The sequence below is a fragment of the Prunus avium genome, chromosome 8 (genome assembly GCF_965620075.1).
Source record: "Prunus avium chromosome 8, drPruAviu1.hap1.1, whole genome shotgun sequence".
Taxonomy (NCBI): Eukaryota; Viridiplantae; Streptophyta; class Magnoliopsida; order Rosales; family Rosaceae; genus Prunus; species Prunus avium.
This window is the reverse complement of record NC_142291.1, coordinates 606,957-623,614: the sequence shown is the minus strand read 5'-3', so window position 1 is coordinate 623,614 and position 16,658 is coordinate 606,957. Positions and strand designations below refer to the sequence as shown.

General features: G+C 36.9%; 3 protein-coding genes and 1 pseudogene across 3 annotated transcripts; 1 reads left to right on the top strand and 3 right to left on the bottom strand.

Annotated features, from left to right (window-relative positions):
* Positions 1–11: 11 nt before the first annotated feature.
* On the bottom strand, positions 12–5,628 carry LOC110757401 (SNARE associated Golgi protein family). The gene is made up of 7 exons (XM_021958994.2): positions 5,024–5,628; positions 3,598–3,650; positions 3,116–3,208; positions 2,803–3,026; positions 2,051–2,117; positions 432–542; positions 12–277 (listed from the first exon to the last, which is right to left on the bottom strand). Exons 1-7 carry the CDS (start codon positions 5,448–5,450, stop codon positions 254–256), a joined length of 999 nt encoding a protein of 332 aa, XP_021814686.2. The 5' UTR covers positions 5,451–5,628; the 3' UTR covers positions 12–253.
* A 3,178-nt stretch (positions 5,629–8,806) lies between these two features.
* LOC110757405 (uncharacterized) lies at positions 8,807–11,087 on the bottom strand. Its single transcript, XM_088245110.1, has 4 exons — positions 10,940–11,087; positions 10,788–10,841; positions 10,581–10,632; positions 8,807–9,191 (listed from the first exon to the last, which is right to left on the bottom strand). The coding sequence occupies exons 1-4, from the start codon at positions 11,026–11,028 to the stop codon at positions 8,979–8,981; spliced, it is 408 nt and encodes a 135-aa protein (XP_088101236.1). The 5' UTR covers positions 11,029–11,087; the 3' UTR covers positions 8,807–8,978.
* Positions 11,088–11,128: 41 nt separating this feature from the next.
* Positions 11,129–14,011, top strand: LOC110757416 (DNA ligase-like protein). Its single transcript, XM_021959006.2, has 8 exons — positions 11,129–11,311; positions 12,015–12,142; positions 12,266–12,354; positions 12,445–12,540; positions 12,691–12,785; positions 12,871–12,911; positions 13,020–13,103; positions 13,677–14,011. Exons 1-8 carry the CDS (start codon positions 11,260–11,262, stop codon positions 13,824–13,826), a joined length of 735 nt encoding a protein of 244 aa, XP_021814698.2. The 5' UTR covers positions 11,129–11,259; the 3' UTR covers positions 13,827–14,011.
* Positions 14,012–14,097: 86 nt separating this feature from the next.
* Positions 14,098–15,787, bottom strand: LOC110757411 (protein DETOXIFICATION 35 pseudogene; annotated as a pseudogene).
* Positions 15,788–16,658: the final 871 nt, after the last annotated feature.

Sequence of the window (16,658 nt, the reverse complement as noted above, 5' to 3'; positions counted from 1 at the left end):
AAAAGCTAATCGACGCTGGAAATGACCGTGGCATATTATTATCACGGATTAATTATACAATTTAAGATTAATAATAAGAATAAAAATCAAAACATTTCCTATTCAATTTGCCAAAAGTTAAATAATTACAGGGCAGTGAAGGTTTTTTTTTTTTTTTCTCTTTTTTTTTTTTTTTTGGGTTCTTTTTTAATGTTTGAAATATCTTGTGTAGAATTCATGGCCAGACTGAGACTCGTCACCTAATCCGATTAGGCTAATCGATATCTTTTACAGCATCCTGCACCAGAAGCACCAAGAAAATCAATTCAATATGGGTAAAAATATTTGCCTTCTCAAACCAAACAATGAGAAGCTTTTGGCAATGCCATGTTTCTTAACAGACCAAAAAAAAAAATGGTACAATTGAAAATGCTTGTCAATTTGGGGAGTACCTTTGCTAATCGTGTAACATAAGCAGCAGCCAATGCTGTGGCTAACAGTCCAAGCCCTAGTGTCAGTAGCTGACCATTTCCTCCAGGCAAACCAAGCTCAGATTCTTCTTGCTGAAACATCACCCAGGAAAATATTAACAAATGAATCGAAATGAAACTCCTGTAACCAGATGGAAACCGATTAATTTCCTTAATTGAAGAATATTAGTATAAGGAAACACAAATTCCCAAACGTATAATCCAATGTGTCTCACAAATAAATCGAGCAAGCATCTCGCCAGACCAAATTTTTTTCCTCGGTGAGTCATAAATTTATGATAAAAGAGAAGCACCAGTCTACAACTAATCTGAGGACTTAACACAATGAAGTTAATAACTGTAAGAAATTCCTATCGGCTTCAAGATTATTAGCTGCTTTGGCTTGTAAAGTGTCTTTTCTTACAAGACCCCTAAGAATTAATCCTGACTTCACCCAAAGCTGTCAAATTAACCCCCAAAAGACAGATAAAAATACATAAATTATCTCTACTCTAAACCAATTTGACAGCTGCTAAAATTCTCTGAATATTCAATTTATAAATTCCGGCGTCACAAAGATTGCAAACAAGTGTAACTAACATGATACGATGCCCAATGGTAATTGTATGAAAAGCCAATGCGTTAATAGTAATACATAAGTGTAGAGCCCAGTGTTGCAGATGCCAGCATGAAAAGCACCAATGCATCTGGATGTTATTTGACAACTTTCATTTTCCCAGACTTATAACCATATCAACCACATAATATAGAGGTTGATACCTGACATAGATCTGGGAACCATTTACTTTATCATATAAAGTAAGAACCTCCTAAGGTGTTAAAGATTTTCACTCTATCACTCTTTACACAGAAGTACTACATACAGAATGAGAGTTTGATTTAAATGGAGTCGCCCAGTAAAAATTAACCAGCCACGTCCTAACATAAAATCTGTCTCCGCATGTGTAGGACTAGATTTGTCTACATTTGTATTACACTGGTCACCTTCACTGATGGTTATTATTGGTGGTCCAAGTCACATACATTATATATTCCTCACTGTGCTACTTTATATTAACTCATTGCAACATGTTAAGCTGACAAACAAAGCCCCCAAGTCAGAGACCTTATAGACAGGAAACATATCTCACAAGGTACAAAGACGTTAAGAAAATATCCCACTGGATTCGCTTTCTTATAACATAATGATGTGTAATAAGTCAATAACTTGTTCTATAGTTGTCATTTCGTACTATTGTTGCTTTAAAGAAACTGTTTTTTGAATGGACTCTTATCATGGAAGAATAAGCATAGCAATATATCATCAAAAGAGATGATAGTTGACATTAATTAGCAATGATTTCTCTTTTCTACTGTTTTGTTTTGATCTGATCATTGTCAATATCAAATTGAATTTATCCTGTTTTTGCAGTATGGTAAGTATAAATCATTTGCTTCATACTCATTCACACACCCGCATCCCCTACTGACGGAGAGAGAGAAAGTAGTATTAAAGGAAAAAAAAACATAATAATATAAGTCATATATAATAAATACATAGAACCACCACAACAGAACAGGAAAAACAGAGAGAAACTCACAATTATGGCTCGCCCAAATGCACCAGCGCTCACATAAGCCCATGTTCCAGGAAGCATCCCCAGCCAACTGCAAGTCAAGTATAGATTGACTTAGAACCAGAGTGAAGGATGTTACAATATTACGTACACATGTTTAAATTAGTTCATGATATAAAAATCAACTACTTCTGAAGGTAAACTACCAGACATGAGTCATGACCATCATACTCTCCGCCCTTTTGTTATAATTCTTTTTCCCATGCGCCAGTGCAATCATGCTCAACTTATCAACTTTTATTTGATATTTTAGCCCTACATCTTCTATATGAGACACCTAACGGTACACTTAATAATCTTTACATAATTGAAATGGAGCAAAAGTATTTACATCATGAGAATCAGTGGAAACTGCAACTGAAAACAGCAAGAAAATAATTCATTTCCCTTTAACTTTCAGTTCTATTACTTCAAACTGACAATATGTATTGTCATATGTTGGGACTCTTCAATCTAAAAAGGATAAAAAGTAGATGGAAAAAATGAAGACCTTGAACTAGCTGATATATTGGCCCTAATCACATACTTAACGACGGGGTTAAGCTTGGGCTAAAATACTTGTCTCATTTATCATGCCAAGAGCCTAACAAATTGACCTGAGCTCAAACAGGTCCTAAATCCGGCTCAATCCCCTAACTCTCAAGAGCAGCCAATAAGAACAACCAATTTGTGAAGTAAGAACTTTAACTAAGAGAACAAGAAGCAGGGCAGCAAACCTTCCCAACACGTATGGAACAAACTTTACAGATGTCAATCCGTATAAATAGTTCCCCAAAGAAAAAGGAAGCAAAGGGCTCAAGCGAAGGAGAGTGACAACTCTAAACCCGTTTTCTCCAATAGCCTTATCAATTGCAAGAAATTTTTTGTTTCCCTCAACCATTTTAAGAATGCGCTCACGAGCAAAATATCTAGCAATGAGAAAAGCAACACTAGCAGCCACCTGAAATGGGTAAATAATGTCAGGAAAAAACAAACTAAGTACATATTTACAATTTTTCCTTTGTACACTCAGGAAAGAAAATTACTCACTGTTCCGCTTATGGAGACTAGAATAGAGCCAATAACTGTGCCAAAAAGAAGACCAGCTGACATGGTCAATGGAACAGCTGGAATCGCAAGGATCTAGGAAAACATAAATTTCACTCAGTCAGTAGTTGACAAAAGACTGTTTTGGCTCTCTGTATCATTTTAAATAAAAAACAGATGCTAGAATTTCAACAACTGTTGAATGCTGTTATAAAAGAGATGTGAGGAAATCAAGTTCAGAGCATACAGCCCATGAACAACCAGATTATTTAGCCAATGAAATATAATTTGTAAAATGAATGTAAAAGACCCAAAGGGGCAACACAATTATTTGTTCATGATAAGAAATGTGTAGTTATGTTTAACTTGTATAGGTGAATTAAATAACTAGCATAAGGGTGAGCATCCAAGTGGGAAAAGAAGATTAGGCAGGAAATCCATATAGAGATAGCAACATATTCAAAGAATGGGTATCAAATGCATACTTCCAGTCCTGCATAAACTGCTACAAACAAAGCATATCCAGCTGGACCATAACCTGTTCACCAAAAGCTCTATGAGATTAAGTCAATTATAGCATTATTAAGATAAAAAAAATAAAAAACCAGAAACGGAAACCCTATATTAATGATGTCTTCTGATTTTATCAAAAGATAATTCAAGCAAGGTACAAGAACTGGCATTTCCAGGGGTAACATAGGAAGAAGATGTGTTCCTATTTTCTGACCACAGAGTAAGGGTTGATTGTGGTAGGGCCCCAAGGGGTAGGTCATATGTTCAAAATACAGCATTAAAGGGAAAATTCTATTGCTAGAGCTCCATAAAATTAAGCAAAGGCATGCGTTCTTAACAAGAGGAGAGAACCTAGGAAAACAAAGCATTTTAGATATATATGGATAAACTTGCAACCTACACAGTTATGTGATTTGAAATTGGAAAAAGGTACTTCGACAGAGTACCCTTTTTCTTTTGCAACTGCAGCTACTCAAACACAATATGGCATCAACTTCTGCAATATAGTTTTCTTAATAGAAGAGCTGGGGATTGGGCTAATGAATTTGGCAGGCTACCGCTAACTTGAAGGGGAGAAAAATCTCTACTGTAGTTTGATAGCTTGATCAGCTTATATATACTATATCTGGCTATGGAGAAGCACTAGATGATTCACCAAAATTTTCAAGTCTGAGGATACTCAGAATCAACTACTCACATGAAGATTCAATTTCAAAGAAAAATACAACAGAGCATGTTTTAACGCTTAAGCGGCAACTTCCTGTGCAATTTTTTATTTCATTTGTATCTGTGTTTTTTGTAGGTTGGTACAGCTTTTGGTGTTTTTGGTTGAATATAATTTCATATATTGGGCATGAAATCATAAAGGACATGGGAATGCTATCTAGCAATGTAACGATTATACTGTCTGTTAGGTCCCTGGATAGATTCTGATGCCAAACCGTGTCATGAGTTGGGGAAAACGTGAACAATAGGCTAAGAGCTCTTCTATTGCTTTCATAGTTCACACCCCCAGATTCTTTTTTACAGATAAGTTTTCTAAATCAGCATTACCCCACCATCCAAAATCCTTCAAAAGGCTAGAGTTCAGTACCAAAAAAAGAGTTGAGGTTCTGAGTCAAAACATGCAGTCTGCCTCGAAGTTGTCAAATTTTCCTAAAATACAATGAGATAAGCAAAAGTTCCACATGACTATACATACAATCAAAAGTAAATCCCACGAAGACCTGAAAAAGCTGATATCGAATTTGCATAAATTGCAATCTTACCTACCAGACCCCGATCCTAACACCCATTTATTATAAGAAAAATAAATAAATCTTAAACACCAATTAACAAATTCCAAGCAGAATTGAGATAAAAAAAACTGAAAAGGGTACAAAAATTTCGCAAATTTACCTTCAATGAAAGTGGAAAACTGATTCAAGAAGGCGTTGATCTGGTCCTTGTACAAATACCCAACACAAGCAAACCCACCAACAATACCAACCAAGAAAACACCGGCCAAAATAGTACCTTTAAGCGCAGTGTCACCGCCTAAGGCACCGTCAGTCTCATCAGTCTTTTCAATTTCACCACCTTCGTCACCCTTTGGGTTATTGAAGAACCAGCGCTGGCTCTGAGGAGGAGGAGCATTGGGAGGCCTGGTGGTCTTCTGGAGAGACTTCTTCTTGGACTGTTTGAGAGAAGAACATGGGCTGAGGAAGTGAAAACGCTTGTTGGGTCTGAAGCTGAAGAGGAAAGAAGGAGGTGGGGATAAGGAAGAGAGGCATGGAAGGAGCACAGATGGCGGTGGTGGTGGCCTCAGAGTGAGGAGGGTGCGCATTTTAAGTAGTGGGTTGTGGGTAGGATAAGAGCGGGAGGCACACCACTGCCATGTATGGATGAAAAGAAGATAACGGAAGTGAATATGAGGGAAATGGAAAAAGAGAAGTCTACGAAGAATGGTGAGTGAGTGGTTTTTAAATTTTGGAAGGGACTGGAAATCTCCAGTCTTTGTAATTTTAATCAGGTCCAAATTGGCAATTGGACATTTTTAAGAGGAGGAAGATAATTGTGTGGTTCAGATTTGATTAGGTGGTAAAAGAGTGGTAGAGGAAGTGACATGTATTCTTTTGTTTACCTCTGGTTGCATTTTCGTTTGTGTCAAATATGCCTGGTTGGCACACACCAGCAGCTACTAATCATTCCGAAAAGCAACTGTTTTTCTTTTTTAGTTACTATTGACACTTGAAAATAATGTTCAAAACTAACTAACTACCCATGTAAGATGGTAATGGAGGGTGGGAAAATAAGCTAGGATTATTATAGATGAAGAGTTGGATCCCTTCTAATTTAACCCAAAATAATATATCACATACCTAATTTTGACCTAAAATAATATGGATGGGTGGGTACTCCAAAAAGAGATTTAAGAAATCGAATCATTTGAAATCATCTATGATAGATGAGAGATTTCCTTTGAGTAAGAAATAGTTGAATTCCGGCTGCTTGCAATAGCTGAGGAAAAAGCAGGTTTGGCCTTTCAAGAACTTTCACTGCTGGGAAGACGTAAGGAGAATGAAATGGTATGTTTGCCATGTTTGTTACACATTATAATCAAACATTCACATTCTCTACAATTTTATGGAAAATGCAGCCCAACCAATGATAATTCATACAACTTAAGACAGGTGAATTTGTAAAATACTTTACTGAAAGAGTTAGTCTTCAAGGTATGCAACTAAATAGAATTTTTACTACGAATATGAAAAAGTTGGGTACATATACATACAACGCATGCATACATACAGTTAACATGTTGTGTATTGACGCGGCATGACAATAGATTGGCTAAAACTTTAATCTAGAATATGTAATTTTTGAGGAAACCTTAATGTTTATTTGATAAATTGGAATAACAAAACATAACTCTAGCCACGGATAAAATCTATTTAAATACTCCTAAAAACCCTAGGAATAAACAAGGAATTAAAATTGGAAAGAAAAAAAAAAACAAAGTTTCCAAAAATTGTTAAAACTGGATTTCATACTTACTAAACGATCTCAAATAAAGGGGTCATGAGCTCGATTTTGAGCTCGGAGTCCAAATCTATTATTTGCATGATTTATCCTTACGCGTGCATCTCTCCAACTTCTCTTCGGTTGCTTTTGCCATCTATTCTACATCATGTATCTATATCCTACCTTTTCCTATTCCATCTGTATAATTGTATAAAATATGGGAAAGGAGGCATATGCAAGTATAGTGACTTTACTCATTTTAAATTTAGATCTCAGCTGGTTTAAAATTTATGTGTTGATGACCACTGTCAAATAAATAAATCCAGGAGGGGTAGGGTTAACAAATAAATTCTGAATATCATATATTTGCTGTAATTCAGGTCTATCACAGCTGAGCCTCCAACCAAATTGAACTCTTTTGCATTCTAATGCATGATGATGGGAGACACTTAAAATTAAAGGCCCTTTTGCCCTCCTTACATGGTTCTCCTCACCCCTCACGAAGCCATCACCATACCTCACACTCACAAAAGCAAATAACTAATTAAGTTGAATTGTTATAGTAAAAGTCGAATTCCAAAAAGTAAATTTTACCGATATATCATGCAACATCTATTGCTTTTTCTCTAATCACATTTGCATGATGATGAACTTCATATATTTGTAGAATATCAAGTTCATAGGCACACATTTGTTGAATGATGATTTATTATAAATGGAGAACAAACCTTAATAAATTTGAGATATTGGAGCAAACTAGAAATAAATCATCTTTATGGGTATTAGGGGTTGAGGAAGTCACCAACAAATATGCATGCTTCGTCTAAAAGGCATCCAAGTGATTTCAAATGTCGCACTGAACCATCAAACTCCAATTCCTATGCACCAAGGTGGGCACTGAATCATCAAACTCCAATTCCTATGCACCAAGGTGGGCAGATGCTGCAGCCTCATATGGGTTTGGGCTTAAAGCCTTTAGGGTCTTTTCTTTCTTGTTCCTTCTTGTAATTCTTTTGGTTCTGTGTCAGCTCTCGAATTTTAGCAAGAGATCTAGCTGCAGCTATGGCAAGCCTAATTCAACTGCTATTTCCTCCCATATGAATAACTTAGGAACATTGGTACTGTTCCTAAGCGTAGTAACCGTTTAGCAGCTTTTAGTATATATATATAAGGCTTATTTACTGTAGTGCCCCTGAAACTTTGGTCAAATCTCACTTTACTCCCCTCAAAGTTAAAATGGCCCACTTTCATCCCTTGATCGAGGTTTAGTGACCCACTTTGCCCCCTGCCGTTAACTCTATTCAAAACTTTGTTAAATCTGATGATGTGGCAAGGGTGTTTTTGTCATGAATCATTAAACTAATTGAGTGGATGAGGTGGATACCATATGGAATTAAAACTTAATTAAAAATTCTTCATTGTTTAAATTAATTTAAAAAATTAAAATCAAAATATATACAAAAATAAAATAACAAAAAAATTAGAAAGTAACCCAAAAAAAAAAAAAATCAAACCCTGGCCATCTCATTCTCCCGCCCCCATCCTAATAATTGAAGGAAAAACATTTTTTATTTGTTGCTCCACTACCTCTTCATTCATCAGTTCTTCTGCTTCTTTTACTTTCTTCATCGCTAATTCCCTTCAGCCACACAATCACATAAACTGAGAATTTCTGAAAAAAGTTGAAGGCTTTCAGATCTTTGCACGATACAAGTTTAATTTCTAATACCCAATAACGTTGTGGACTAGTGGATCGACAGATCTCAATTAAAATTACTGTAATATGAATTCATTAAATGTACTCTAAGTTGACAGTGTTAACTTTTAATTAAATTAAAACTAATAATTGATGAAGAAAAATACCCAACAAGGTAGACTTGTCATTCGTGTCGTGTCAATCCGTTAAGAAAAGCCAGACACTGCTACCATACCCGTCTTATCTTTAATAACTTCAATTCCAATTTCTTATTGGACGCATGTCGTAGATGGAAGGTGCCAGCTTAGTAAGTTTGAGATATTGGAGCAGACTATAAATAAACCATCTTTACTGATTTTAGGCGTTTAATTAGTATGATCGAAATGACATAACTGGAGCAATTCTTGGCTTCACAAACCAAGATTTTCTTTATAAAGTTTGAAGCTTTCAGGATTATACTAAACTCTAAATGCTTCATAAAGTATGTGAAAAATTTTAGGATTATAAAGCAAAATGTTTTATTATACAATTACTGCAAGATATCATACAATGCTGATTGTTACAAGCCCAAAAACCATACCTAATTTTGACCTAAAATAATACCGGATGGTTATTCCTCTGAGAACTTTAAGAAATCGAATCATTTAAAATCATCTACGATTTACTGCTTTCTGTTTGTTTACGTGAAGAGGAACTAGCAGCTTTTGATGAGAGATTTCCTTTGAGTAAGAAATAGTTGAATTCCGGCTTTGGCAAAGAAGACTTAATTTTGTAAAGCTGGTCATTTAGACCAGCTTGCAATAGCTGAGGAGAAAGCAGGTCCGGCCTTTCAAGAACTTTCACTGCTGAGTTCGCTGCAAGATTAATCTGTAGGGAAACAAGGGAAAAACATAAGTATAAATGAAGTGGTATGTTTGCCATGTTTGTTACACATTATATTCAAATATTCAAAACTCTCTACGATTTTATTGCCAACGCAGCACAGCCAGAGATAGTTCATACAACACATGACAGTTGAATTTGTATAATACTTTACTGAAACAGTTAGTCTTTCAAGTATCCAACTAAATAGAATTTTTACTATGAAGATGAAAAAGTTTGGGACATATACATATAGCACATACATACATACATATAGTTAACATGTTGTGTATCTACATCCTATTGTTTCCTACTCCAACTGGATAACTGTATGTGCATAAAACATGGGAAAGGAGGTATATGCAAGTATAGTTTGTTACTTAGTTTAAAATTTAGATCACATCTGGTTTAGAATTTATGTGTTGATAACCAGTGTCTGATAAATCCAGGAGGGGTAGGTGTAATGAGGGTCAAAAAATAATATTTGAATATCACATATTTGCTATAATTCATGTCTATCTATCACAGCTAAGCCTACAACCAAACTAATTCTCCTTTGCATTCTATCTCACAAAGCCATATTGATTTCCCCAACATAAATTATAGGGTGAATCGGCTAATGCATGATGATGGAAGACATTAAATTAACGGCTCTTTTGCCCTCCTTGGCTCACAGATTTCCTGTATCAGCTAAGTCCACAGCAGATATGCTGGCAGAGGGAAGAGACTCTGGGTTGCCCTTGATTTCTAGCTACAAAGTGAGTATTTCTTTCAATCATTGTAAAACATTTCTTACAGTGAGGGGTTTAAAACGTTTCAATGTACGCTGATGGATGAATTGTTCTAAAATTATCAACGTGGTGGTCGCAAACAAACATAGCTTACATATTTTTATGCAATGAAACCATCAGCACAGTACAACACTATAACTTCTTCATGGCATGTGGGAAAGTGGCAAGCTAAGTTCCAGTGGTACAAATCACAACAACAACAACCAGGGGCAAGTCTAGCTCAAGGGCTTCACCAACATGTAGTGAAAACAAAAGCTGACTGACTGGACTTAAAGCATTTTGATCCCTTTTTTGGGTAATTTTTGATAAGTTTAAAGCATCTTTCTTTCGGCAGTAGTCTAAACTTATGAAGTCCAGAGAGACCAAATTCTGTTTATCTGTGCCTCTCAGATGGTTAAATTATTGATAATCCCCAAAGTCCAATTAGCACACCCTAATAAAATTAATATGTCTGATGCCAAATAAGTTGTCAAAATGTTAACGTACATAAAGAAAGTGCAAAACACATATCAAAGAACTAATAGTGAATTCAGTTTTTTAGTGAAATATAGAATAACAAGAATCTCAAATGTAAATGTAAGAATGAGCTGAAAATTCATCATACCGACTGCGAAGCCATCTTTATCAAAGATTTTGCAAGAGGCAGGACGCAAAACCTTAATCAAAGCCATTAGGACAACAATTAGGCTTAAAATTAAGTAGTATACTTAAAAAGTCCAATAATATCCCATTTCCACATTTCTTTTCTACCCTTTTTTTCTCAGTAACCAATCAGTGGGTTCTCTAAGGTAAAGTAAGAAAAAGAACTTACATTCCTCGGCCACCCGCCAGAGCTTCCTCCGATGGGTCTTTCCATTCATCAATTCTGAAACATGAATATCAATTATTTTAAGCTTAATTACGTCTATATATAAGAGAGAGAGAGAGAGAGAGAGAGAGAGAGAGAGAGAGAGAGATACTTACACCCAACCATAACGGCGATCAAACAAAAGGCGTTTGGAAGGTGGGTTTGAGGAGGCTGTCATGGAGATTGAGGAAGTTGAAGACTCCATTTTCCTTCTTTCTCTGAAAGCAGAGATCGGATTTGTGAAGTAGGAAAGCTTTGGGCCAAAAATGAAGTGGGCCTTGTTTCAAAATTGCGTTGGAAATTGGGCCCCATCGATTGGGTAATTTCGTAAATAAAAGAGACCGCGGGGATTCATATTTTAAAGGCGGCTAACACTCACCTCACTTTTCCCGCTTCGCCCCAACTCTCCGAATATCTCAGACTCAGAGCTTTGGAAATGGCGAATACGAAAGCAACGTCTCAAATTCCATCGAGGGCCATAAACTCAGGTACCTTTTTTTCTTTCAATTTCCACTTGCTGATTCATAATTTTGCTTAGATTTTCTTTTCTGTTTGTAGTAATCTCATTTTTGCTCCGATAGATTTCACCTATCCTCTGTTTGGTTACTTGGAAAATTTGGATGCAGAAACTGGAATGTCCACCATAAATCTCACTTCCTCTGCAATAATATTCTCTTAACCCAAGACATTTCTCCAAACGGAGCATTAAATTTTGTTTGATCCGTAAGGAAAAATATATGAAGAAGAAGAAGAAAAGGCGAAGGAATTGAAATTTTGTAAAGGAAGTTCTCTGTTTGATGTATCAGAATACTCTCGTTTTTTCTCCGTTCGTTTTCACTTATGCTCTGTTTGGTTCTTCAAAAATTTAAAAATTGGAATTGAAATTTCCACCTAAATCTCACTTTCTCAGTGATCTCCTAGTCCAAGCCTTTTTTTTTTTTTAATCTAAATAAGAAGTAGAAGAAGGAACTGAAATTTTGATTTGAATTTCTTAAAATTCGTCCTTCGTTTAGTTTACAGTTTTTGCTAATCTTTTCTACAAATGATCCATCAGAAAATCAGAAAATGGTATTTAACATCTACAATTTCTACGTACTTGTTTTCTGCTCTTTACTCATAACTCTATCATTAGATTATAAATAATTTGTCCTTGAAATGGTAGGATTAATTAAATTATGTTTGTAATTGCAGGTGGTGGTGGTGGGGTTTGTATGATGAGCAACACATGGAGAGATGAACAACACCCATCTTTCATCAACTTCATTTCCACCTTCCTCACTGCAAACGCTTTCCGTCTTAACTTTGTCCCAATTGCTCCTGTAATTTCCTCCATTGCATTCATCTCACATTCTCAAGTCGAAAAGAAAAAGAAAAAGAAAACAAGATTGGTGCATCACTTTTCACTCACTTTCAACTCTGTGATGGTTCCATTTGTATTGCAGGACTTCATTTTCAACTGTGGAGGTTCATCTGTGGCATTCATCTTTGTGACAAGCTTGGATCCCACTTGCATCTCACAAATCTTCGGCAGGTGACCAAGTTGTTGTCATTTCCTGATGCCTCTTGTGTGTGTGTCCGTCTCTGTCTTTTTAGGTTTGATGCGATTTGTTTAGTTGTACAGAGTTCAAAAGCTGAAGCTGCAATTTGCAAATCTATACGTTGTCATCACCCTCCCAACCAAGGAGAAAAATGATTTGTTTGTTCGTTCTTACTTCAAGTGAGTTATAAGAAACTTGTGTCCTATATTTAGAGATGTGATTCACCTATACAAATCATAAATGCGATTCCTTTAATATTTACTAATTTGGATTGTCTGTACTGTGACTGATTGATTAAAAAGTAATTGCATCTGTTTGAATCTGTGAAGATTTGGAATGGAGCTTGGTAAACCCACATTCGTTCTGGTTAAGGACTTGGAAATGGGGTTTGAAAAGATGGTGAAGATAGCTCACTCTCGTGGGGGTAAGTATTGTTCTCTGAAACTAACTTTGATATAAATAAAAAAAATTCCCAAGTAATAATTTGCCTAAGTAACCGCTAATTACAGTATGCAAGCGAGAGGATGCTACCGCAAAATTGAAGGCTGAGGTTGATACAATAAGCTGCTTCATTGTTTAATGTCAATACGAATGTTAACCATATTGTTCTAACATGCACATTTCTTTTTACTTCTTCTCTTGGTGGTTGTTTGAAAAGAGGAAGCAAACTGTGCAAGCAGTGAATGTGTTTCAAAGAGTGGTCACATCCATTCCTGGTATTGACAGTCATGATGCGAATGCGGTACTTAACTCATCTTGTTGCTTTCTCCGCTGTTAATAAAATCCATTGATCCATTCGTTAAAAAATCCTTGCTACATACTAAGAAATTATACTTCTCGGAAGTAGGAAGAAGTTAATAGACTCCTTTTTTCTTTTTTTGGTATGTGTTGTTGATTTGGGAAAAACGAAATGTTAAAAATGGTAGATCTACTTTTAATTAGCATCCCAAAGTTTGCTAATTGTTTGTGATTGTTGGAGTTGTGCAAGAAGTATAATTGTATTGTTTTTCTGAACACGTCTGAAATAATGTTGTTCCAAATAATTTTATTTCTGTAGCTTTGGGTTAGAAAGTCCAGTTTAAATCCCTGAATTCTGATTCTTGCTAATTTCCACTGGCTTCTTAATGTCAACATGAAATTTTTGAATGCATTTCTATACTCTGTAACAATCATTAACTAAAGAATAGATCATTGAGGGAAAAGGAAAACATAAAGACTAATTGAAGTAAAGCTTCCAGCATTTGAGTTGTACAGTGTCATTATTAGGTTGTCATGCTACATTGTGTGTTTCTTATATTGTGGCAATTTTGTTCAGCTTAACCAAGCGATTGGTTCGATCGAAGCAATTTCCAAGGCATCAAAGGAGCAAATTCTGGAAAACACAGACCTCTCTGCTGACAAGGCAGAAGTAGTTTCAAGGTTTTTCAGGGATCCAAAGTTTTACCTGAGTCCCAAGATCAACTGATCCATAGGACTGGTTTCTGTATCTCTCGGTTTTCTCTCTTTACAATGGACATTCAAAAATTCACAGGCATCAAGCGTCATGTGTTACTGCAGACTAAAATTTGTAGATTAAAAAAAAAAACAGAATCTATGCAGATTCTTAATTGGGCCTTAAGCTTGCAGTTGCTATTGCTTGGATGAATATGAATTAGCATTCTATAGCTTGTTAAATTTACGTGCTTACCAAGCATCCCTCCATGCCATTGTCACTAATCAAGAAATTCAATCATCTCATTGCAAATGTCAAACCGAAAGAAAACACCGAACAGTTGAAAACAGGCAAAGGAATAGAAACCAATTCAACACTTGCAGGCTCAGAACTTCAAGTCTGCTGAAGAGCACATCAAATCACTGGGTGCAATAATATTTTATGTACTTTGAGCTCCATTCTCAGCTGTGATGTCTTGACCACCCCACTTCCTCACACGTTTTGTTGCTTGCTCCACCTCATTGTTCCAGTTGGTTTTGTAGAGCACAAACAACAGAAGCAAGGTTTGGAGAGCAGTTCCACATATCATGCCACCCCAAAGTCCCGTAACACCCAGTTAAGCAGTATAACCAAGAAGATATCCAAGAGGATGTCCAAAAACGTAGTAGCAAGTTAGCAACCCAAGTTTATATAAGCTACCATTGCCTGCCATCCACCTCCAATTGCAACCCCTGATATTACTGGCTGGACGCTGTTGAGCAACATGGTCATACCAAGAAGATAGGGTAGCTTAGTGACGGCTTGTTGCAGATGCTTGTCACTGGTAAAAATTAGGGAGAAATTGTCTTTGGTTATCAAGATAACAATCATGAAAATAAATCCCAATTAGGAGAGACTGAAACATTGTCACATAGACACGGTATTTGGCTGCTCTTGGCCGTCCTGATCCAAGCTCATTGGAGACGCGCACGCTTATTGCCGCATATATTCCAATGAACAACATTTGTTCCCACCCGTTAATGTTCACGCAAATAGAAAGGGAACCAACAGAACTGCATTATCAAGATGGCCTGTGAGAATGAGTATGCTCATCACGTACCAAATCTCAAGGCAGAGCATGAGAGCAGAGGCAAGGGAAAGTCTTACAAAAGCCCACATCTCCTTGAAAGCCAACCATGAAAACCCGGTCCAGCCGTCCTTGCACCAACCCATTATATACACAAGCTCAGCCATTGCAATCTGCCATCTTGCAATGTTAAATGCAACAGCTGCACCCAATGTGCCCCAACTAAACACCAAAATGAAGAGACAGAGCAGTCCAATTTGAATGAGCAAACCCGAAACTGCAATCCATGCCAGAACCTTAACCTTTCTCTGAGCTTGAAGGAACTTCTGAGCTGGAAAATTAGTGGCAAGTGAGAACAATGAGGGAATGGTTTGGATTGTAAATTCTCCAGCTAGTTTGGCTATGCCATCTTCTTGGCCTAGCAACTTTAAAACAGGTGTGGCAAAGATGTAAATTGGCAAGAGGAAGAGGGTGGTTACAAATAGGATTATCCATGAGCGCTGCATGTAAATCCCAAGCATATGAATTTTCCCAGCTCCAAATGCCTGCCCACACAGGGTCTCAAGAGCACTCCCCATGCCAAGCAGGACTCCATCAGAGACTGTGGAAATGACGGCGAGAGAAATGGAGGCGGCTGAGAGCTCTACAGCTCCTATATGACCAACAAAGAGAACCACAGCCGAGCTAGTCCCATACATACACAACATAGTGATCACTGTCGGACCTACTATTTTCCACAGCTTCAGTGTCTCGATCCAAAACATACACCGCAATGCATCGAAGCTCCTTTGTGACCACCTTCATACCTCAGATCATCATCATCATGAGGAAGCTTATTGCTCAACTCAGCGTCAGCTTCCATTTCCTAAAACCCTGATAAAACCTCTGGACCACGTCACTCAAATGTTGAAGGTTTAATGCTTATTTTGTGGGATTTATATTGTGTATCAACCATAATTGAATAGCCAGATTTATTTCCTTTTGTATAGCCTTGTAAATCAAGCAATAACTTATGCTTATTTTGTGGGATTTAAACTGCGTGTAAATCAAGCCATTCCTTATGGATGCTTGCCTCTCTTTCCTTTTCCGTTTTGTAGAGTTAGTGTATCTCTGGGTTTCTATCTTTCGAAGGGTAAATGGACATTCAAAAGTTCAAAGGGATCAAGCGTCATGCGTTACTGCAGACTAAAACTTGTAGATAAAAAACGACAGAATCTATGCAGATTCCCAATTGGGCCTTAAGCTTGCAGTTGCTATTGCTTGGATGAATAAGGATGAAGCCGGGCGGGTTCAGCCTTCAGACAATTAAATCTTACTAAGAGCATCCACAGTGAGGGGGTGTGAATTCGGGGACCTTTACATCCCCTTTACACCTCCGGGGGGTGTAAATATGTTTTTTGCTCCAGTGGGAGGGTGTAAATTCAGGGGTCAGCCGTGGGTCCCAGCCTTTTATGTTGACTTTTCTTCATTTTTCTTCTCTTTTCTCGGGTGGGTCCCGCCTGCAAGGGATGTAAAAATGGATGTAAATATACATTTTATTTTACATCCCCATGGTGGTAATGTATATTTACATCCATTTACATCTCACCATTGGAGACGATTCCGGTGACTCGGGGTGTATATCTCACCATTGGAGACGATTCCGATTCCGGTAACATACACCCCCATATACACCCCCCCACTGTGTATGCTCTAAGGAAGAAGCATTCCGTTACACTTGCACTTCAATGTAAAGGACATTTTCCTGCTTTTCTTTCTTTTTATCTTCGTTTGTATAAAATATTACGATCCATGTATGC